Source organism: Danio rerio, chromosome 13, assembly GCF_049306965.1.
Source record: "Danio rerio strain Tuebingen ecotype United States chromosome 13, GRCz12tu, whole genome shotgun sequence".
Lineage (NCBI taxonomy): Eukaryota > Metazoa > Chordata > Actinopteri > Cypriniformes > Danionidae > Danio > Danio rerio.
The window spans coordinates 27755888-27779350 of NC_133188.1; the positions used below are offsets into that span (position 1 = coordinate 27755888).

Consider the following 23463-nt stretch of genomic DNA (forward strand, 5'->3'; position numbering starts at 1 on the left):
AACCCTGAAAACTGGCATGGCAAGGTTTCAATTCACTTTGACACAATCTACATTAAAAGCGCTGTAGAAATAAGCATAAACTGAATTGAAGTTACCTACAGTATAACTCTTTAAATAAACCACTGGATAGTTTGTTATCTTTTAGCAAGGGTTTTGAACTGTCAAACTTTTAAGCGAACTGATTCCTAATAGAAATTCTTTTTTAATAATATTTAAACAACGATTATAATTAAAAAATTAAATGGGTGAGTTAATGATGACAAAATATTCATAATAACTCTTGTAACCCTTTAATACAATTCAGCTCTTGTAAACAATACTATTTGTAATACTTAAAGTATGATAGGTTAATATAATAATGCAAAATAATATTTAACTTCAATAAATGTAATATATTAATGCATAAAATCTATTAAATAATTAAGAAATTTATATCTTTCAATTATCCTAAACAGACAGGACTTGGAATGAAATCAATAATACGTGAAAGAAGATTAAAAGGCGTCAGATGGAGCAAAGAGTATTGTTTTGAGTAGAAATGACAGTTTGCAGCATATAACAGTGAGCTTACATCGGGTTACTTCTGTATCAAAGGTCAGTGAGAGTTAATTATTATGAAGGACGCTGAGCTCTAAAGGATGGAGCCAAGACTGTCAGACTTGCTGGATTTTTAAACCGATTGCATAACACACACACAGCATTCACTGTTAGACGCCCGGTGCGCACAACAGATTTTATATGCTGTGTGAATGTGTTTTGCGATGCTGTGACAGTAAATGTATTCACGTGATCTTGTATCTGTGTGTGTGTGTGTGTTTGTGTGTTGAGGGGAAAGGCCCTGAGTGAGGAGCCAGAACAGGAAGTAAGAAACAGACCACACACAGCTGCTGCATGGAGAGAGTGGGTGTGAGGAAGTGTGTGGGAGCTTGACATTCACAAAAACACACAATAAGCCATATTCAGACTGAGAGAGAGAGAGAGAAAGAGAGAGAGAGAGGGAGATGGATTGCAATATATTGATACAGGGGAAGCAGAGTGAAAGACAGATCTTGAATATGACATCTGAAACGGCTGTTGCTCTAAAAAGATAGTTCACCCCAAAATGAATTTTACAGCATCAGTTCATCTTGGGAATGACATATGCAAGTCCAGAGGAATTTTTGTGAGCAAATTCCTCTTGCGGAATAGGGGCCAGGTCACTATATGATGCTGGTGCAGGAAAACGTTTCCTGACTCACTCCTCCAAAACACCAAAATGTGGCTTGATATTATGCAATCTGGTGATTGTGCAGGCCATGCGAGATGTTCAACTTCATTTTCATACTCATCAAACCACTCTGTCACCAGTCTTGCTGTGTGTATTAGTGTATTATCATCCCGATACACGGCACCTCCTTTAGGATACAATGTTTAAACCATTGGGTGCACATAATCCTCCTGAATAGTTCAGTAGTCCTTGGCAGTGACGTGCCAATCTAGTACAAGTATTGGGCAAAGGGAAGGCCATGATATTACATCCCAAACCATCACTGGTAACTCTGGGCATGCAATAACCTGGGTGGTATGCTTCTTTAGGGCTTCTCCACACTATAACTCTCCCAGATGTGAAGACACTGAAGGTGGACTCCTCAGAGAAAAATACATGTTTCACAAAAAGATTTTTGCTGCTGGCACCATTGAAACGTTTGGCATTACATTTGACAAATATATATTTATTTTATTTAGTTTAGTTTTGTTTAGTGTTGTGTTGTGTTGTGTTGTGTTGTGTTGTGTTGTGTTGTGTTGTGTTGTGCTGTGTAGTGTTGTGTTGTGTTGTGTTGTGTTGTGTTGTGTTGTGCTGTGCTGTGTAGTTTTGTGTTGTGTTTTTTTTTGTTTCATTTCATTTTCCCATCAGACCATTCATCATTTTTCCTACAAGAATTTTTCAAGCAACATTGTCTTTTGTAAATATAATGTTGTATAACATAATACATTATTTTATATTATGATATGTAATCCAATTAAATTTATTTTTATTATAGTCATTACATTACAGCACTAACGGTCAATCTTCCATAATAAAGTGTAGCCTTATATATATATATATATATATATATATATATATATATATATATATATATATATATATATATATATATATATATATATATATATATATATCTGATCCTGAAATGTTGGGATAGGCTTCAGCATGGGCAATGCAGGACAAGTGTTTTGAAAAATAGATGAAAGGTAAATAAAAATAAAAAATAATTTAATCAAATATTCTGTTAAGGACAAATGGTTTGAAGAAAGTCAGATATTCTAAGATACGAAAATGGTGAATGGGCTAATGAAAATTAAAATATAATAAAACAACACACTCATGTAAAAAAATAGAAGTTTATTTATGTAAAACCAAAGACTATAGAATACAACTAGAAATGTTGTTACAAGAAATGTTCCAGCATGACAAGTGCTTTAAAAAATAGATGATTATGAAAAGTAATAAAATATTGAAACTCTGTTAAGATATAGAAAATGGTTGAAAAAAAATGATAAAATAATACAATGTTAAAATTACATTTAATTTTATCATTGTTAAACTTTAGTAATAATAATAATAAAACAGTCCAGAGTGTTCCCTGTTCATGACTTGAGAGATCCTGCATAGGACATGTCTTGAGAATCTGGATGTAAAATATGGGCTGAGAATCCCTATTCCAGCGATTTTGGAGTATAGTGGAGACCATGTAGCGACTGACTTAAGTAGTATTTTCTTCCACCTATGGATTTCAATTGATGTCCTTTTTCAAAATGCTTTTTTTGTGTGTTCAGCAGGAAATGAACCTCAAATGGAAGTCAGTTTTAATGCTTGGGCTGAACAACTAACACACCAAATTCTTTCAAGTAATATCCAGTTAGATGTAGCACAGGCCTATTAGCAGGTGACTGTTAATGTCAGTTAGAGGGCTGGTCATTGGCATGGCGTGGGGCAAGTTGGTGAGGGTGAGGTGTCCAGCAGAGCATGGTCGGGCAGTGCCAGCTCTGTCTGTGGTGCTTTCCGCCTGAGCAGGTGAGGAGAATGGAGCTGTGGGAGAGCAGTGCAGAGCGACTGCAGCATTAACCTAATTACAGGCTGGCCCTGCTAAATAAACACTTATTAAATTTGCATGCTCAAATACACTTTTGGACAGAGTGGGTCACCATGCATATAGCCTTTTGCTGTCGCTCAATGGTCCACACTTCATTATGGAAGAGTGTCCGTTAGTGCTAAAAGGACATGATGCAATGTACTGACTCAAATAAAACATTTTATTGACTTACAATATCATCTTATTATAAAATGATGTAATATTTTATGTTATTCATTCATTCATTTTCCTTCAGCTTAGTACCTGTATTCATCAGGGGTCACCACAGCGGAATGAACCGCCATCTATTCCGACATATGTTTTACAAAGTGGATGTCCTTGTGAGTAAACCTACTGAAAAACACCAGTTTCATACACACTAATTCACACACACACACTATGGCCAGTTTATTTAATTCACCTATACTGCATGCGCTTGAACAGTGGGGGAAACCGGAACACCTGGAGTAAACCCACATGAACACGAGGAGACAGAAATGCCAACTGTCCCAGCCTAGGCTCGAAACCAGTGACCTTCTTGCTGTGAGGCGACAGTGCTAACCACTGAGCCACCATTTTGCCCTTTATATAATATTATATTATATTATATAATATTATATTATATTATTTTATATTATATTATATTATATTAAAAATGTTTGAGGCATAAGTGAGGCTTAAAATAATTATTGAAAGATTCTGTTTATTTGACCCAATGGTTGAGTTAAATATTGGGTTACAATTTTGTATTTCAACAGTCAACTGATCTAACTGACACAGAACAGCTGTATTAACAAGCGTACAGAATGTTTTTTTTGCGTGATAGTTTATTCAAGCTAAACATGACAACATTTTTTTTTCAAATTACCTCTCCATGTCATGTTTTCTATATCCGTTTCACCAGCACTCTTAATTATGGATGACACCATAATTATATATAATAAAAAATTAAGAATGGCTTGATGGAATATGCCAATTTCCTCATTTTAATCATATAAAAACCATCACAACAAAACAATATACATACCCAACCCCCTCCCCAGAAACAATATATTATGTTGCAATAATAATATTAAAACACACACATTTTATGTGTTAATCAATACGTTCAGGAATCCCCTTTCATGCTATTTAAGTGCAGACAAGCTTGTATGTTAAAACATCACATAACCACTTTTATGAAAACCTCAAGCTGTCATTTAGGCCGTTCACTCCATATCACTAACCCAGTCTGACAGTCTGCACCCTGATTCAGACTATTTAGACCCTGTGAGCCTCTGCTGGTGAAGGCTGAAACTACACCAAATGCTTTTTTATGTCTGAAAGCTATTCATAATTAGCAATGTCATCTGACTTAAGCCGCTAACCAGAGATGTAAAGAACAGTTTGTCCAGTTGGTACTGAGCGTCTCAACGTGTGCCATTGTGTGTCTTCTACATCACTTAACCACCAGCAGCCTTAGCTGTTGAGACAGGATGGATCCATGCATTTACAAAGTTCTCATGAAATCAAAACTTACTCTATGATTTTGTTAGCTCACATTGTTTTTGGTGAACTATTCATCTGTGCATGTTATTAAGAAAAAAAAAATTGTCCTTGTAATCTTTAATTAAAATCTGAAAATGGACTTCCTGTTTGTTTTCCGTTAAATTCTCTGTTCATGTCTGTCTGGGGTACTGGGTGGGGTTAACATACTTAGCCACGCCCCACCAGCTGTCAGTTTTGACAGTGCTATAACAACATCAGAAATGGTTGGAGAAGGTGTTGTAATAATTAAGTTGTAATAACTCTGCCGAAACCCTTTTCCCGATTTTCTGAGTGAAATGCATACTTCTCTACATCCAATCAGCTCGCAATAGAAAAAAAAACAAGTCACACCCACTGTTTTCTTAATTAATATTCCAAAAAACTCATAATAAAAAAAAACTGTCATCATTTCTTGTTCATGCAGACTTTAACACCAAAATCTGACCAACATCTGAATGTTGCAGTAGAATTTGAGACTCATCAGACCAAGCAAGTATTACCCAATTGTCTATGACTTTATGAATTGAATATGAATTGTAGCCTTTGTTAGCTTGTTAGTCTTGTTAGGATTGTCACCCCGTGTGCTCTTCTTCTGCTTCCAGATTCAACCTGAGTTTACATTTAGAGATTTTTATTTTTTTATTATTTTTTTTTATTTTTTATTTTTGCTGAGCCTGTGCAATCATTATTTTCTGACCCCTGGCATCAACATCGCATTTTCACCTATAGAACAGCTTGTTATTTTCTTTTCCATAGTGTCCTATGTAATTGCAATGGCAGATCGGAAGTTTTTGAAATACTTCTACAATTTTTTCTTGCAACATGACCAAGTTAAAGCTTGATCTGAACTTCAGCACAAGTCTTTACTTTTCTAAATGCAGCCCAGGCTCATTCTGATTACATACTCCGTAAGAGGCCGCTGTATACACTTTTTAAGATCTCAAATTTCTCTTGCGAGTTCCATTTGCGCCTGCTGTTCTCAGGTAAATCCACCAGAGGCTGCTATTGACTGACTGACTTGACGCCTGACCAACCAACCTTTCCCTCATCCGGCCTTTTCCCTAAACCAACCAATAGTGTTTTAAAAAGTAAAGATTGACCAGCCCACCTGTTCCCTTAACCCAATCGCATTGTTAAAAATCAATTCAGAAAAAAAAAGCCCCCAGATTTTCACCACTTTTTCAGATTTTCCTACATTCTCACCCTGTTATTTACTTGCTTATTTTATTTTTTAGCTTTTGTTTTTTTCTTACCTGCTTGCTGGAACCGTTCTTCACTGGACTTGAACCCCGTTGTTGCGGTCAACTCTGCTCTGTGTCTTGTCCACCAACATACATGTCGAGCTACTGGACAAACTGGTAACAGAGGAAAAATCATCCACACGGAGGTAAGCAGTCAGCTGGTAAGCGTGAAAAGGAACAGCATCATACCGCCACGTAGCATTTGTTTTCATAGATGAAATGCAGCAATACATTGCTCTGGCTACATAATTCACGATCTCCAGGAATGTATATAGGGCCATATTTCCAGAATGAGTCTATGTTGCATTGAGTAGCTGCTAAGATTATATATTTATGCTAATGACGTGGGTGAATGTTTAGACAGTATAACAGTTATATTATTTTTATTATTTTACTCCATATTTAATAAGTTTAAATGTAGCTCAGTGGTTAGCACTGTTGCCTCACAGCAAGAAGGTTGCTGGTTCGAGTCCCGGCTGAATCAGTTGGAGTTTCTGTGTGGAGTTTTTAACATGTGTAAAATTTCTACTTTTATATTGCAAATGATATCGCCCATCTCTAATGCAAAATACAAAAATGTAGTTTCCTTGTCTTAGTAAAAAAAATTTTTTTTTTTCATTTTTGTAAAAATAAAGTGAAATGAGAAGTTTTTTTCCCACGTCTCAAGAATCACTTCCAAAAATACACGTTTATTTAACCTAGTAGAAAGCGGTACGGTGGCCCAGTTGTTACTACTGTCGCCTTACAGCAAGAAGGTTGCTGGTTCAAGTCCTGGCTGGGCCAGTTGGCATTTCTGTGTCAGGCCTGTAGCCAAGGGGCTCAGGTGGTTCAGAAGACCCACCCCTCACTGACAAAGCTCCGAAGTTTGTCCCATACATGAGCAAATTTGTCCAATTTAGATTGCTTTGCCATCATAAATAGTCAAAATAACCCATCGAATTAGACCAAGCAGGATGCTCTGTTGGCTGTTGCTTCCGCGGGACTTCAGTTTATCAGTTTTTGTCAATATAACAAATATTTTTCATGATACTAACAATCAGCTGTGCAAGACAACAGTCTGACAAAAGTGGTCATCTTTTACTACTCACCTACTGTATTGTTGTTAAACAGAGAAAACAAATTACAAGTAACTTTTATTCTAAATCTTGGACCTTACTCTTGAAAAAAAGACCAATAAAAAAGTATAAGCACCAAAAGTGGCCACATTAAATTAATTTGAATACTAATTTAGCTTTTGTTGTTATCCAGGATTTTTTAAATGTACTTTATTTTCAAGAGAGACTAGAAAAATCGTGAAGCTGTAAACTATTATTATTATTATTATTATTCAAATGGCCAAATTCTTACTGAGGACAGTTGAATGTGCTGGCCAGTTTGTTGTGCTGCCAAATTCCGCCAGAGGTCTCCCTTTTCCAGCTCAACGAGGCGCAAATTTTAAAGATGAGAAACATACTGGAACGACCATCGTTTTTCTACCAAAATTAACCAGTAAAACCCAGCAAAATCAACTAAAAATGCAATGCAGGTAATGTTTATCTATCGCTAAATATCCAGTCAAAATAAAACTGAGTTGTTACAAACAATACTTTAAATCCCACTAATAATAATAATAAACGCACATACCACAAAAGACAAAGAAACTGTCACTTTTACAGCAAATAAAACATAAAATAAAAATAAATACATTTGCCACTTAATACTTTTCTTGTAATTATGCTCAGATCCAATGAGATCTGCAGATTAGGCTCATTCGGAGGCTGGATTAACGTCTCCACCCGTACCATAATCCGCGTGTCAGCATATTTCTTTCACGCGTGGACACAATAAGAGTCGTTTCTTATTTCTTGTCGAAGATTTCTGGTTTGTCTTATTGAACTTAGACACCTTGCAGCTCCCTGTCCAGTCTGCCACGACACTGACAGATTCCTGGGCTGGACCGCCTTTGATAAGCATCCTATGGTATTTTGTTCAAGATGGCGGTGGCGAGCATGGAAAAGGACGCGATAGTAAGTCACAAAATACCTTTAATATATCACAAAGCGTACTATTTTCATAACACGGAACATTATAGTTATCACAGAATGTGTATTTATCACAAAGCGAAGTGGAAAAATCTGTATCCATCACATGAGGAGAGATGACTCGTTCCTCATACTCGGGAGTTAAAGACATTCACAAGGAGCGTGTAGAAATGCGCCGCAGACGTGGACGATTTCAACGCAATATGAATGTTTCTCGTCTTTTTCATCGTTTAAGTCATATGTTTGGTGCACATTCTGTGTTTAAATCTGGAAAACAGATGCAGTGAAGGCGTGTCGTTTTATTATTAAAATTTGCATCTGCGCTACAGTGTTTGCATGCATCCTGTACTTGTTTCAATGCTCTTTAAACTTATGCATCTTCTCATTCTCATATGAAGAACACAGAAGATGATCTTAATCTTAATATCTCGTTTGGAGATGCTGGGCTCATTTCTCCTGACAAAGAAGACATCTCTCGCATTTTGGTAGAGTAAAATGCAAAAAAAAATTTTTTAATTGAATTAAACTGTAATTTCTGTACTAATGGTGATTTTGATCATCTGATAAACCAGACAGTTCCATTCAGTGGACGAATAAGAGGTGGGATGAGGCCTGGGAAGAAGATCATCATAATGGGCATTGTTGATCCAGAGCCAGACAGGTGTGTTTTCATATCAAGATTGCATATTTCAGACCGTACACATTCTAGCAGTTGCAAATATTTACATCAGACACATAGCAAATAAACATCTTGCCATCTTATTGAAACGGTATTTGTGTGCTTCATGAGCTGTTTGGATTGAGGAAGTGATGTGTTTTGTGAATCAGCCAGAGCTTGTTTTAGATTGAATGGGTTGTTGAGTTACAGGAGAGTTCAGACACACGCTGAATGGGTGTGAGTGAGCACTGCTTAGTGTTGATGGGTGTTTACATTAGCTGTTAAGGGAACAAATATCCAAACTGAGAGCACTGGGTGTGTCCTGGAAAATGAACAGTTTAGTGTGGTTGATGTAATCTGTTGTAAATCATTTCATTCAGTTATTTTACACAAGACAGTGTGTGAAGGCGGTTAGTCTTATGCTTTTTTTAGTTTGCAGTTGTTTTTGTTCTTTTATATGTTTTTAATTTGTGTGTGTGTTTGTTCAGTATAGCTTTAAATTGCTTAATATTATGTAATTGTGTTTCTTGTCACATTTTGTATTTTTTAAAGGAATATAATATATAAATAACTATCAGAAGTTTTACCGTCTTACCCACCGATTAAAAGATAAAAAAGTATACTTTCTATGCATATGAAACCACATTTGTTAGTGTAATTTGAATTAAGCGCTAAATTAAACCATGTTTTCTTTGGCCCACAAGCGATTTGTTGTCGTTTTAGCAATCAGTCATTATAAGGAAGTTTAATTATTGTTACCTTAAATATAGCACCAATAATTCAATAAAGCACCTAGAGTTCAGCACCAATTGTACAGTATTAAAACTCAAGAGTGGGCAAGGCAGAAATGAAAAATTTAACACCCAATTGTGATATTGCACTACTGTTCAAATGTTTGGGGTTGGTAAGACTGTTTCTTATTCTTACTAAGGCTGCCTTTATTTAATCAGAAATGCTTAATATTGTATTTTAATTCATAACAAGCTGTTTTGAATTATTAAATATCACCTCTCCTAGATGTAATTTGCTTTCAAAGTGTTTTTACAGTTTAGTTTTAGCGATCTTCATGTTTACAATTGCGCTCTCTTAGCTGTACACTTTGAAAACATTGATGTCATTTTGAACACAGCTGTGGCTTATGGCGAAAGCTATAGGTGACCTATTTTTTAAAAAGCGGAATATATGTTGCGTCTCTAAAGCTTGTGAGAACAAAAAACAGCATACGTTAATTCTTTTGTTCTGTACTGAATATGACATGGGCCTGTTGGTTAGAACATTTCTGCAGTGGTTTGCATGTGTCAAATTGTAAAATTAGACTTAAAAAAATAAATAAACAAACAATATTCTACTTAATTATAATAATAATTTCAAAGTAGTATTTTTTTCATTTCCTAATAAATAATAAATATTCAATTTCATTTCTTAATAAATAGCCTCATTATTTATTTAAATATTATTAGAATGCGTGTTGGCTTTTGTAAGTAATTTTATGTTTTAGAATAGAATATGTAATTTTCTAAATTTTTTTGTAAAGGAAACACAGGCCCTATATGCTCCATTTACAACAATTTTAATCAATATAGAAAGTGAGTGCATGTTTTTACCAAAACTAATATTGGATTATTTTTTTCAATTCGTGTGAGTGTATAAAACAGTATAATTGGCAGAAAGAGATCATGGGGTTCTTCTCTAAAGAAGTTGTTACCACCCCGTTTTATAATTATTGGCGTTTTTCATTATAACTAACGTGGTTCAAACGATGGATCTGCGACAGAGAAAGTACAGTTTTGGGAAACCCTCTTTTCTTCATCTTTCTTTTTCCAAACAATGCATCGTACTATGATAGTTCAGCTGCGAGTTATGTCGTTGTTCGGGAAACGCACGCTAGAATGGGATTTAACTGACCATAAATAAATAAATTTTTTCTTTAAAGTACACATGAAATCAAAACTAACCATATTGATTTCGTTAGCTCACATTGCTAGTTTTGTGTTGAACAATTTATCTGTGCATGTCATTAAGAAAAAAAAAATTGTTTGTACTTGTAATCTAAAATTGAAATCTAAAAATGCACTTGTTGTTTGTTTTCAGTTCAATTCTCAAATTCTTTCTGTCTGAGGCATTGGGCGTGGTTAACATACTTAGCCACACCCCTTCAATTTTTGTTTTGACAACAAACAGAAATGGTTAGTGGAGGTTTCTGTTGTTGTAATAACTCACCCAAAAACCCTTTTTCCTGATTTTTCCGAATGAAATGCCTACTTTACTACATCCAATCAGCTCACAGTTAAAAAAAACAAGCCATGCCCACTGTTTTATCTTTTAATATTCAGTTGCTCTAGGAACTGCATCACAATGCGAAAAACAATAGGGTTGCAGCTTCCAGTTTATGCTGACTTTCATATAAGCATCAAAGACTTTTTGTTACCATTTATAATTGTGCATTTGTCAGGCACATTTTAGTATACATTTTATATTTACTGTTATTACATAATAGTAATGATGCAGCATTTTATTTAAACATGCACATTATGGACGTGATATATCAATGGTTAAGTGGTACTAATGTGTAATTTCAGCTCAGGAATTCATACTGCTGACCCATTAGGAGTGCACTGTGAAGATCAGTCATTGTGTGACTGTGAATGGATGCCAATGCAGGCCTAAAATACTGTGAATTCATGTAAAATTCATGCATGCTGATTATCTGTTCTGTTTGGCACTTTAGCACACCATTTCTAATGCTTCATGCATCATTTTTCATAGTTTTATTAACACTGATGGCTAGTCGTATGTTATTGGGCTTTGAAAATACTGAATGTAGTAGAGATTAATAAGTATTTAAACCTCAGTGCATTGAAGATCTCTTGTGTTTTTACATTAAGGGTACGACGATGGAATATTTTATAAAACTTTCATAATTTAGTTTTTTTTTTCTAGACTAGTCATATTGTATATGATCCTTAAACGTGGATATGAAAATATGAAAAAATAAACGTCTGTGTGTGTACAGCAGGGAAAATAAGTATTGAACACATCACCATTTTTCTCTGAAAACATATTTCTAATAGTGCCGTTGACTTTAAATTTTCCGCAGATGTTGATAACAACCAAAGAAAACTATTTATGTGTTAAAACCAAACTAATTAGTTAACAAATTAAGTTATGCGTAATAAAATGAAATGACACTGGGAAAATGTATCAAACACATGAAGAAAGGGAGCTGTAGAAAGGCAGTGAAAGCCCAGACAGCAGCTGAAATCTCTTAGTAGTTAATCATCAAACCTCGACCCTACCTCATTGTAAATTTAATATTAGCTGCTTCAGTCCAACATATACCTTATGAGGATGATGAACATGAAACCAGGGTGGACATTTCAGCAAGACAATGGTCCAAAACACAGCCAAGAAGACTCTTAAATGCTTTCAGCGAAAGAAAATTGAGGTAAAACTCACCTGACTTGAATTCAATAGAAAATACAAAATAAAGATCAGATTTGATAAAAGAGACCCACGGAACCATCATTTTGATGAAGTCTGTAAAAAAAAAAATCCCACCTGAGCAATGCATGTGTTTTTATTCTCCATATGAGAGGTGTTTTTAAGCTGCCATCATCAAAAAAGCCTTTTATATAATGTATTACATTTCAGTAGGTTAGTACTTTCTCCTTGTGTCATTCCATTGTAACACAATTTTCAGATTTTGTTTTGTTTTATTTTAATGTTTGTATTTGTAAAATCTAATTCAATTTATTTATAGATATATAGACACTATATTTAGTAGTATTTATATAGTCTTATATATAGACACTATATATAGATAACTATATTTATATATAGACACAATCTAATTTATTTCTGACAAACAACATAAATATTTCTCAAATGTTTTCACACAGAACAAATACATTTTATGTGGGGATATGCTCAGTTGCATTGCATAGTTGTAATTTTGTGCATACAGTTCTGAATGTTGGTTTTCTGCACAGCTTTGACATCAGTTTAACCTGTGGCCACAATGAGGAGAAAGAGGATGAAAAGCTCGCTGATGTGGCCCTTAAACTCAGCGCTCGATTCACTGAAAGGCAGTTCTTGAGGAACGCACGGGTTTCTGGGAAATGGAGTGAGGAGGAGGCACCCATAGCTTACTTCCCCTTCATCCCGGACCAGCCTTTTAGGGTAATGAGCTGAAACACTGACATCTACATCCTCTGTGATCTAAGATCTCCAACCTGTGCAAAGCAAAAGTCCAGAGCAGCGGCAGATGGGTTTTCTCTGTTTTTGTCCTGTGTTTGAAGTTTCTGAAAGACTACTTATTTACACTATTGCTATGTGGTAAAAGCAAACCAAATTAAGCCTTAAGCCATATTAAGCCATAAAATAAAATGTATATAATATAATATTAAATTGAAAGATGAAAATAATCTGGTAAGCACAAGGAATTTGATTTTTGATTTATTTTATTAAATTTGTTTATTTTATTAAAAATGCTAGCATTGTAACAAAAAAGGTTTGAAATAACTTTAGAGATCAAATCATACTAAAATGCCTTGCCACATTTTGTGAAATGAATATTATGGAAACCATTTTTTAATATGTTTTTTAATGAAAGTTAATTAATATTTATATTTAAAAAATGACTTTACCCATGTCTTCAGATCAGTTATGGAATTAACTTGGTCCAATTACTCTACCGAAATATTACAGAGACAGTACCCTCACTCTGAGTCTCTGGGCATCATCGTAGGACGCCCGATCAACCTACCAACCTGTTCACTGTTTATCCTCTCACTTACTTTCCCCTTCATCCCATTGTTATCTTACCATCCCCTTCATCCCTACAATAAAGTCTAGCCCAAAGTGTGGTGTGGTCCATGCTGGTAAATTTGTTTTTAAGTAATCTCAAACTAACCTCTCACAGTTTCTGCAAATACTAAGAGAAGCAAAATGTATAATAATTTTATTAAGAAGAAATGTTTATTAAGCGCCAGATGTAATAAAATAGTGATTCAACATTTATAAATTTATAAATCAGCTTCATCATGAAAGAATTACATTACATATTAAATCTGAAATGGTTATTTAAATTCTTTTGACTTGATATTTCAAATAAAGATAATCATAAAATACCTATTTAAAAAAGCATTCAAACAATACTTTATAGAACGATCTGACCCTTGTTTTTCAGCTGTAACATACAATGTATATATAATATTGCCAATTCAATGTACTTGTTTTTATTCCTCCATAACAGGCAATTACAGAATAATTCCTTATGCCAGAGAGTTGTACAAGCGAAGTGGGGAAAGATGCTGGACAATAATGAGCGCTTATTGTTTGGAATTGGGGCTGAATGCGGGCCAAAAATGGGTCACTGTTTCCAAATGTTGAGCTGAGATAAGCAGTCATGCAAAATAAGACAAGCACTTCCTTTCAACACGCTGTCCACAATGCGTCTCAGTGACTGACAAAGGCTTCTTTTGATTTGATCTCATTTCACTTTCCTATTCCTGCAGATTGAGATCCATTGTGAGCACCAGCGCTTTAGGATCTTTGTGGACGGACACCAGCTGTTTGACTTTTATCACAAAGTAAAGTCTTTGCAGGCCATTAATATGATCCGGATAGTTGGGAGTCTTCAGATCACCAAACTGGGATAACTGAGCACATGTGAGCAACGCGTCAAAAACGGACTTCTCACAGGTTTGCCACAGGCACTGAAGGCCTCTGGGCCGCCGCTCACACAAAGACATCAATGACATCTGCATTTTCACTCAACTTTCATACTTTAACCTCTCATTGTAATGGTTTCTGAGTATTGTATCATAACAGGTTGGTGAGTGGTTGCAGTATCAGATGTGTGTCCCAGTTTTCCAGTGTCTTTGCTTCACGTTGTAGCTTGTTTGTTTAGCTTCAGTCATTTTCTTTCAGGGATCTCACACTTTGATATGCATTCTGTGGCAGTACCACGCGCCACTGGCATTTAGCTGCTTTCAGTAGACACTGCCAATGAGTTTGTACTTGTAACGGTGGAGTTTGAAAATGATTCAAAACTCAGGAAATCAGACTTTGCTTCGTTTTGTTCTGAAGACAAATTTGCTTTAAATTATTGTTTGATATCTTGACATGCTTTGGCTGTTAGAATGTAGAAGCTTAGATTCAGTATTTGCCATATTTGGGTTTAATTTATTTGGGTTATTTAATCTTAAAGAGATGTTCTCCCAAAAGGACAATTGTCATCATTTACTCATCTTCATGTTCCAAACCACCTGTGTTGATCTTCGGAGCTAGGGCTGCTCAATTAATCGAAGGTGTTTTTTTTTTTGGTTCTGGCACATTTTGTCAGTAAATCCAGTTCTGTTATCAGTAGTAAATCTCCAGCATGTGCTTTCAGATGGAACAGCATTTATTACAGGGCCGGCCAATTGCATAGGCAGTATAGGCAAATGCTAAGGGCGCCGTACATCCAGGGGGGTGCCAGAAATGGGGGACGAAAAAAAAAAAAGTGTAATTTTCACTGTAAAACTAGTTAGTATTATGACTTAAAATATTACGCCCACATTAATTTAACTGCATTGTGCAAAGCCTACTAAGTAGTAGTAGTATAAAATAATGATAATATATCCTAATCACTTAAGACCCCCCCATTCCAATAATTAAACTTTACTTGCTACACTGTTCGTTTTTTTGTGATTGGTAGACAAGCTCAACATGTCAAATGGCCCCACAATCGCTATCCAAGCGATGATTGATAACCCATTAATAATAAGCATGACATTTATCTGTCAACCCTCACACTTTTGTCTGCTATCACGTTTAATTTTCCCATATTTCCCCCATGTGTTTAATCTTTAAATGAAAAGTGAAAGTACCATCAATACAGAGCCCATCTCAAATGTGATAGAATTGCAAGAGCTGATGAAGATAATTGTGAAAGCACGTTAAAATGAATATAAAAACGTCTGCATTCACTTTCTTTCCATTAAAGCTGTGCGTCGATTGTCGCAACCTCTGAATTTAGTGCATGCATGCTGACTGACGGATGCGCTCCGTTTGATAAACTGTTCCCAGATCAGCTTCTCTACAGTTTGCGATACTTTGGTGATTTGGGTGTGTGTTTAAACAGACAAATACACTTAAAAATATGTAAACATGTCTGTCCTGCGTGTTAAACACAACTAATTTTCTCTTAAATGAGCACAAACAGTTACTAAAGTAGTCGAACGCTTTCATCATAGATCTGCATTCTTACAGTGACACCTTTTATAAAACAAAACACAATGAGAGATTCATTTGCTGCTCTTCACTTAATAACTATAGTAACTTTAATATGCAAATACAATAAAGAGTGAAGTAGATTTTATGGCTTTATTTAATTTCTGTATAGGCCATTGATTTTAATAGGCTAAATCTTTTATTTTATTGTCAATATTTTCGAATGTTTGATATGAATTCTATAATTTGAAGCTATTTGTTGTCCCATATTTTTTACATCCCAACGTTGACTGGTATGGCATACCATTGGTTGCTAATCTATAAATAGCTATAGTGTTATCTGTTAGTTTTAACATCAGCTAATGTTATGGAAGGGCATAGATGTTATAGAAAATAGTAATGCAACTACCCCCATCATTCCTTCCTCAAGAAAATGTGTAAATATTAGATCTATTCAGCAATAAGGTTTGCATTGGCATATTTATCTGATGTTTTTCGTGCTTCTAGTAGTCGATCAAAAAGCTATTTAGTTTCTTATGACTATATGTACACTAGCAGTGGAATTTACTGCGATGTGACGGGGAGCCACCTGAAACCTTGCCTTGGGTGCAAAAATGGTTAGGGCCGGGCCTGATTTATTACACCGAGTCAAAGTTGACAAACTATGCAATAATTTGAGAATAAAATTGAAGAAATAGCAGCTGTTTGTGATATATGGCTCTGTGTAGTTAATGATGCTACATCAGAAAGTATTTGAAAATACCTCATTTAATAAAAAATGTATACGCCGAACTCGCATCATAACTGCAGTCAAGTGTTTTAAATGAGATGATGTGGCTTCTTACACAGAATAAGACACTCAACATACTGCAAAGTATTCTAAGCAGCGATAGAGTCATATACTTCATGATTTTTTTTTAGCTCTTATTATAATTTTCTTTACCTATGATTAGTCATGTTAAGTCAATAAAAGTAGTCCGATCTTCTGTTTATTCAGCAATTGCTATAGTGAATTTCTGGGTGGTTTATTTGTAGGTGTTCAGAGTTTTTGCTTGAGATCACTCTCTGACCTTTAGAGGAGCTTTACTACTGATCACAGAACTGTTTTCTGCTGACGAGATGAGCATGACTATCACTGATTTTTTTCACAATTTTGACTCATCGTGCAGCCCTGATCGGAACATAATTGAATATTATTTTGGATCAAATCTTCCAGCGTTTAGTCATTTTCACTTTAAAGGTTCAGAAAGATGAATTGTCGAAGTATACTTCTACTGTTTGTTGTCTACTCTATAGAGTCTTAAAGATGTTAATGATTGGTTCATTGAGTGAATGGATCATTGAATCATCGGCAATTCATTTAGGAGCAAAATACTGCTTTATTAAAGAACAGATTCAGTGGTTTTCACTGCATTTCTGCACCTTCTAAATGGAAGTTGTCTAACCCAGTGTTTCTTAACCAGGTTCCTGGAAGACCACCAACACTGCATGTTTTGGATGCCTCCTTTGTCTGACAAACCCATTACAGGTCTTTCATTCTCTGCTAATAATCTGATGATCTGAATCCGGTGTTTTTGGTCAAGGAGAAATGGGAAATGTGCAGAGCTCGTAGTCCTCCAGAAATTTGATTGAGACATACTTGTCTGACCTGTCAATGAAAGGACAAAACCTTTCAGTTTAGATGAACTATCTGTTTTAATCTTTTAAGTATTTTGGTTGGAAGATTTTATTTGATCTTAAAATCATGTAGCAGTTTATATGGTTGGGTATACATTTACCTGTATCCGCTTATTGCAACTATTAAATATTGGGTGAAATGTTGCACTAAAATGTTGTAGAATGTCACATTATGGTTATTTAACTTGAAGTTTACCCCAAAATAAAAATGTTGCAATCATGTTGTTCAAAACCCCAAATCTTAGAGCATTCTGTCTCTCCATTGAAAGTATATTTAATCACAACTCTCTCTTCATAATGTTCCTAAAAAGAACAAAATACAAGACTGCTTTATTTGATGAGCATTTTGAATTTTGACTTAATTACACAAACATAGATTTGTGAACAAAAACAGAAGCTCAGCCATACCTGCTTGATCTGCGGGAGCAAACCACATGGGTTCTAACATGCAAGAATTACTCTTGTTGGTTTTCACATCAAACAAGCAAGCTTCATTTTCTTTGAGCAGATTTGAAATACTTTGTTCACATTTAAACACTGATTTGTGCAAAATCTATAATCAATTGATACACTCAACTCTTTTAAATAAATTTATTTTACAAATGCTTGATTAAAACAATCTTCCTTTTTGTTCCAAAGATATATAAAATTCTTGAGGTTTGGAATGAGTTGAACGGGTAAAGATGATGACATATTTTTATTTTGGGACAAACAAACTCTTTAAAAGGAAGCTGAAACACTGATAATTTGGTCATCTGTTGCAAGTCAGCACAGTGTTTTAAGTACTACAGTATAATGTCAAATCCTGGTGAACCAAACCAGCAAATCATTGCTTTTGGACACAGCTCATTCATTTAGATCTGTTTTCTGCAAGCAGTGACTTCACTGCAAATAATAACTCTGCTCATCTGTTTACACTTTTATTATAAGCACCTAGAAAAAAGCTGAGGGAGCTGAAATGACAGGGCTGAATTGTTTCTTGAATGTACCATCATCCACTTATAGGCTTCGTAATAGATTAGCAGTGGATGTAAAAAAAAAAAATTACTTCCTTTTCGTTCTTACTATACTCTAAAAATAAACACACAGTCAGGGGTCGACATACTTTTTGTGTTCAGACATGTTTACTCGGAAACTGCCCAAACCACCCTCTCAGTATTACTGCTTCAACAAGATCCAAAAAGCACTACTTTCATTTGCATAATTTTACAGTGTTCAAAAGTTTGGGGTTGGTAAAATCTTTTTATTACAATATAAAATATACTTACTTGATTTTTAATTAAAAACAACTTTTTTTTTAAGATTCTTTGATGCATTTGTCTAAAATAAAAATCTTTTAAAGTCTCTACTGAAAGTCGTTCTTGGTAAATTATTGATTTTTCTTCCTGACCCCAAGTTTTTGAATGATAGTGTTTGTATTATTATAGTCTCGTCAGTTTCTGTGTTGATGAATGTGGCCTGAACTGTAGCAAAGAAGCCAACAGTGCTTCTCATCAGTCGGTATTATATTCAGTATTATGGTCAGTATTGTTATATTTTATAGTTATACTCGTCTTTGTGTCCTGGAACGCATGAAAACAGAAAAGGTGGAAAGAAGTTGCTGACAAATGGCTGAATGGCCAAATTTACTGGTTAAATCTAATAGGATGAAATAATACGATTTTAAACCAGAGAGTGCTTGACAACATTCTGCAATAGGGAACTGTCTCTTAATCTGTTAAGGTACTCATGATAAAACTCTAGCTTGAATAAAAAGTCATACATCTCATGAAAAGTAAAATGGCCCGTTTACATCAAGGATGATAAGAATAAATATATGGAGTCAGCAATTCTAATGATATCATTGAAATCATTTTCATATAGGACGGGTGTGTGATATTGAATAATAACATTAAAAAATAATAATTTACATTTGACACATTTAAGTTTTTCTTTATTTTTTTAATGCCGATGATTTAACATGATGATATTGCAGTGTTTTGTGCTGGTACGTTAAGTAAATAAATATGATACTAATGGTTTGTTTTGCAGTACAGTTTAATACAATACACTACGCACTTATTTCTGTTTCCATTGTCAGACATCGTGTACCAAAACTGCAAAACTACTTTTTTGGTAATACAAACCTTCTATTGGTATTTCTAGCACTCAGTTCAGCGTGTGCTCCAAAATCCAGCATTTTTTAAAACTATCCAGTAATGCCGGTACACAAACACTGTTGTTTTTTGGCTTCTTCGTTCTTCAATTGCTATTTTCCAGCATACACACACGCACACACCTATGAAGTAATGCTGATTGCTAAGTTCATGCATAACACCAGACCTGTTAAGTAAGAGTCGTTGGCAGTGGAATTGTGAGCTGGACACAAATTTACTGTCCTAAATCCTACTGTACTGGACTGATCTGAGACCTCTCTTTGGAAATCTGTAGGTGACTGCAAGTTCCTCACTCATTTTTTGATTCACAAATTCTCTCCCATGGTCCCATGAGATAATAGTTTGTCCATTAGATCCAAACTTCTGAATTTCTTAGAAATACTCACCCCCCCCCCTTGAGTATTGGGCCATACACAATAAATGCACTATATAAATACATATTTCATTACTGTGCTGAATGAAAGAAGGCTTATTCAGAGTTAGAGCTTGTGTTGATTAGGGATTCATTGAGTAAATGGATCATTAAATCATTGACTCACTCAAAAATGATTAGTTTAGGAACAAACACTGCACTCCTCTGCTTGTTTGGAACCATTTTACTGCCACAAAAAAAAAGGACAAGATTGTTTTTAAAATGTAAGTTACACAATATTAACTTCTTGCTTGTTAAAGTGTTGTGTAAAATTAATATCACATTTGCAATCATGTCCTGATTTGATAGGGATTAAAAAAACTCATCCTGGAATATTTGTTGCTCTCATAACTTATGAATTATTGGCTTTTTCATTAAAAAATATTTCCCAATAATTTTTTATCATGCAAAGAATGCCTTTGGACTCAAGTGCTTTTGGTTCCACTGTGAGTCATTGTTAAAATGACAATTCTGATATTTCAGGTAATAAATATGAAACGCCCCTACATTACTTTACCCCTACATTACTTTATACTACATTATTTTCTTTTTTGCCCAGTCGATAAGTATAAAAATACTGACAGCCAATCAGAATCTAGTCTGCTTTTAAAAACAGATCAAGGTTTTAAAAGGAAAGTTCACCCAAAAATGACATTTTAATCCTCACTATTTATTTTTTTTCCACTATTTACTGACACTCAAGTAATTATTTATGAATTTCTTTCATCTGTTGAATATAAAACAAGATATTTTAAAGAAAGTCAATGGCTTTTTCCCCCCACATTTTTCAATGCATCTTTATTTGTGTTCAACCAAAGAAAGAAACTCAAAAAGATTTAGACCAAGAGTAAATGATGACAGAAATTCCATTTTGGGTCTTAAATTGTCTGACTCCTTAAACTGACTTGCATTTGCAAAGTTACAGTTTACAGTTCTCATTCTTGATGAAAACAGACCTTTTATACTATGAATATGTCGGCCATTTTTTCTCTGCTGGTGTTTATGAATCACAAACTTCACAAAGGTCATTGTGAATCGGTACTGCGACAAGCAATATGATCCTTGGCCACATTCTCATCTGACGTTTCATGGCAAACACTTTAATATGACACATTAAGCTATTAATCATCTGGACCAGTATGCTACGCTTAACAGTGTTTCTAACTGCTAAATCTGTGATATGCCAGTTGCTCCATTCTGTCTTGTGCATTTTAATGTTGAGCATCATTTAGTCTCTGAACAGTGTGTTTGGATAATTGAAACATAGGGGAGGGAGAATCTGCGCAGAAATAACCTGATATTAAGCATCTACGGTACAATTGTCAAATGTCGACTACTCTAAGAAATCCTGCTCATGCATTTGACACTGTTATCCAAAGTAAAAATGCATTTATCTGTATTATTGCTCCCTATGATCCTAGTAATTATCCCATTTACCAGTTCTAATGCTTCCATTTTCATTTTTATTGTATCTAAATTAAACGGCATCTCAATCTGATTCACGTACAGTATATGAGGTTTTTAAATGAATGTCCTGGTTGACGACTATTGATATAAAGCCTTTGAACTTTTGGATGTACATATACTAAACAGGGCCTCCGTGTGCTTCGTTTTTATAGATACCTATTTGTTTTGCTTCTGCAATAATGTGTGGACACTAAAGAGAGTGTTTGATAGTGTAGGTGATATTTATTCTGAGCGGACACTGGTTTCCAGTTCATCAACACTTTAGTTGATTTCTTTACTCAGTGTAGCATGGTACTTTTTCTTTTTAGAGCCCAACAAATCTTTTCTTTTATTTGGAGAGTTTTTCAGTGTAAGTGTATTTCTCTCCACAGTTAGTTTGTAATGTTTGACATAGTTGTACAATCAATTTAAATTGGTTTAGTGAGTTTTGAGAAATGTGCCTATTGAAATATGGCGTTGGTGTTTGGAATCTTAAATTGAATCCCTTTAAGTTGCACTTTTTTTTGTAATGCACCATTCTTTGAATTGTTTTCAGTAAGTGTTGTAATTAAAATCAAATAAAATGATCAAATTTGCCGAGGCATTACATCTTTGCAAATCCCCCTGTAAATCTGATGACATTCATGTGGTGCACCTGAAGAATAGCAGTTGTGTGAGGAAAATAAAGTGTTTGTTTGGGTTAAAATGTGCATTACAATTGTCTGAATGTACACTGACTGTACCCCAAAATGATTAATAGAGTTTTGAGATCGTCATCAGTATTAGCATTTCAAACTTGATATGTGAACGCATTATTGTGTTTTGGTTTTACATGCAAGATTTAGTTGTTTCATGATTTTTTGTAATATCCATCCAGTGCTTTTCTAATTGATTTACAAACCAATAAATCAATCCTTAAAATCTGAAGACCTTCAATGCATCTTGTTTAAGCATTTAACATGACGCTTCACCTGAGGTTTTAATAGTGTTTGTTTGCAAGATTAAACACAACTTTAAATGGTATATCAAGTTCTGTAATCTGCATAATCTGTTGGTTTTGCATAAAATTACTTTAAATTAAATTACAAAACTGCTTTTATGTTCATAGAAAGCACATTGAATCAAAGTATGTTGTTTTTAATCATTTTGTAGCCATAATATAGATTGAAATATTGTTTGATTCAGTATAACAGAATTGCCACGATGAAACTACATGTTTATTAATTTTGCAGGATCTCCTTTGGTTTAAAAAACGAACTATTTACTTTTAACTCACAAACAGCAAGCCCTTTACTGAATTATTCTACTGTTAAAGAGAAAAAATACTGGTAATTAATACTGATAATATAACAGTAATACTGTATTTCCAGTGTTTATATACATTTTTTGACAACACAACAATTTATATGATTGAAAAAAATCTATATTTGGTGGAAAGACAGTGGTTTTCATTAAAGACTGTAGATCTAGAGACTTTCACTTATTTATATTTATTTATATTTTATTCATGTCATATTTTCGCAAAGGGCTACGTAAAAGAAAAATCCTATCAATTTGCCCATTTTCTACAACGTACAGTTCATCCGCATAAGTGACCAATAGAGGTCCGTTGGTACGTCAACGCGGCCACTATCTTGATCCGGTGACGGTCATCAGTGCGCTATAAACAGCTGTTTTCTCAGATATAGGATACAAATACGCTTATAATAATAATCTGATTAAAATTTTATGGCGTGGAAAAAACTCTAGTTAGCTAGAACAAAGCTGAACCTTGCAATGTATATTTTATTGTATAAAGAGAGATCTATTATCAATAAATGTATCCTCTTTTACCAATGAAATCCTTTTTTAATTTTATAGCAGTTACCAAAAACAGTTTATAAAAAGTAAAGAATCGCACATTATTATAGCTAAATGTACAAATTATACAATAATTTAGAATAAAATTATATATCTGAAAATATATTTAATAATAGCAAATAGAATAAGAAATAGTA

The 23463-nt window shown here is 34.4% G+C and overlaps 1 protein-coding gene across 12 annotated transcripts in view; it reads left to right on the plus strand.

Moving 5' to 3' along the window:
- lgalslb (lectin, galactoside-binding-like b) overlaps nucleotides 1–22393 on the plus strand; it is a 37657-nt gene extending 15264 nt beyond the window's left edge. Inside the window, exons 2-9 of one of the 12 annotated variants that reach the window (XM_073919407.1) lie at nucleotides 3370–3454; nucleotides 3558–3656; nucleotides 5065–5129; nucleotides 5243–6027; nucleotides 8301–8387; nucleotides 8475–8563; nucleotides 12550–12739; nucleotides 14077–17605. In XM_073919407.1, the coding sequence (XP_073775508.1) occupies nucleotides 8508–8563; nucleotides 12550–12739; nucleotides 14077–14220 (390 nt within the window). In that variant the 5' untranslated portion in view covers nucleotides 3370–3454; nucleotides 3558–3656; nucleotides 5065–5129; ... (1 more) ...; nucleotides 8301–8387; nucleotides 8475–8507 and the 3' untranslated portion in view covers nucleotides 14221–17605. Of the gene's footprint in view, nucleotides 1–3369; nucleotides 3455–3557; nucleotides 3657–5064; nucleotides 5130–5242; nucleotides 6028–7203; nucleotides 7407–7629; nucleotides 7888–8300; nucleotides 8388–8474; nucleotides 8564–12445; nucleotides 12740–14076 lie in introns of those variants that run through there. The other 11 variants (XM_073919408.1, XM_073919405.1, XM_073919406.1 and 8 more) reach the window with 11 other exon arrangements.
- Nucleotides 22394–23463: the final 1070 nt, after the last annotated feature.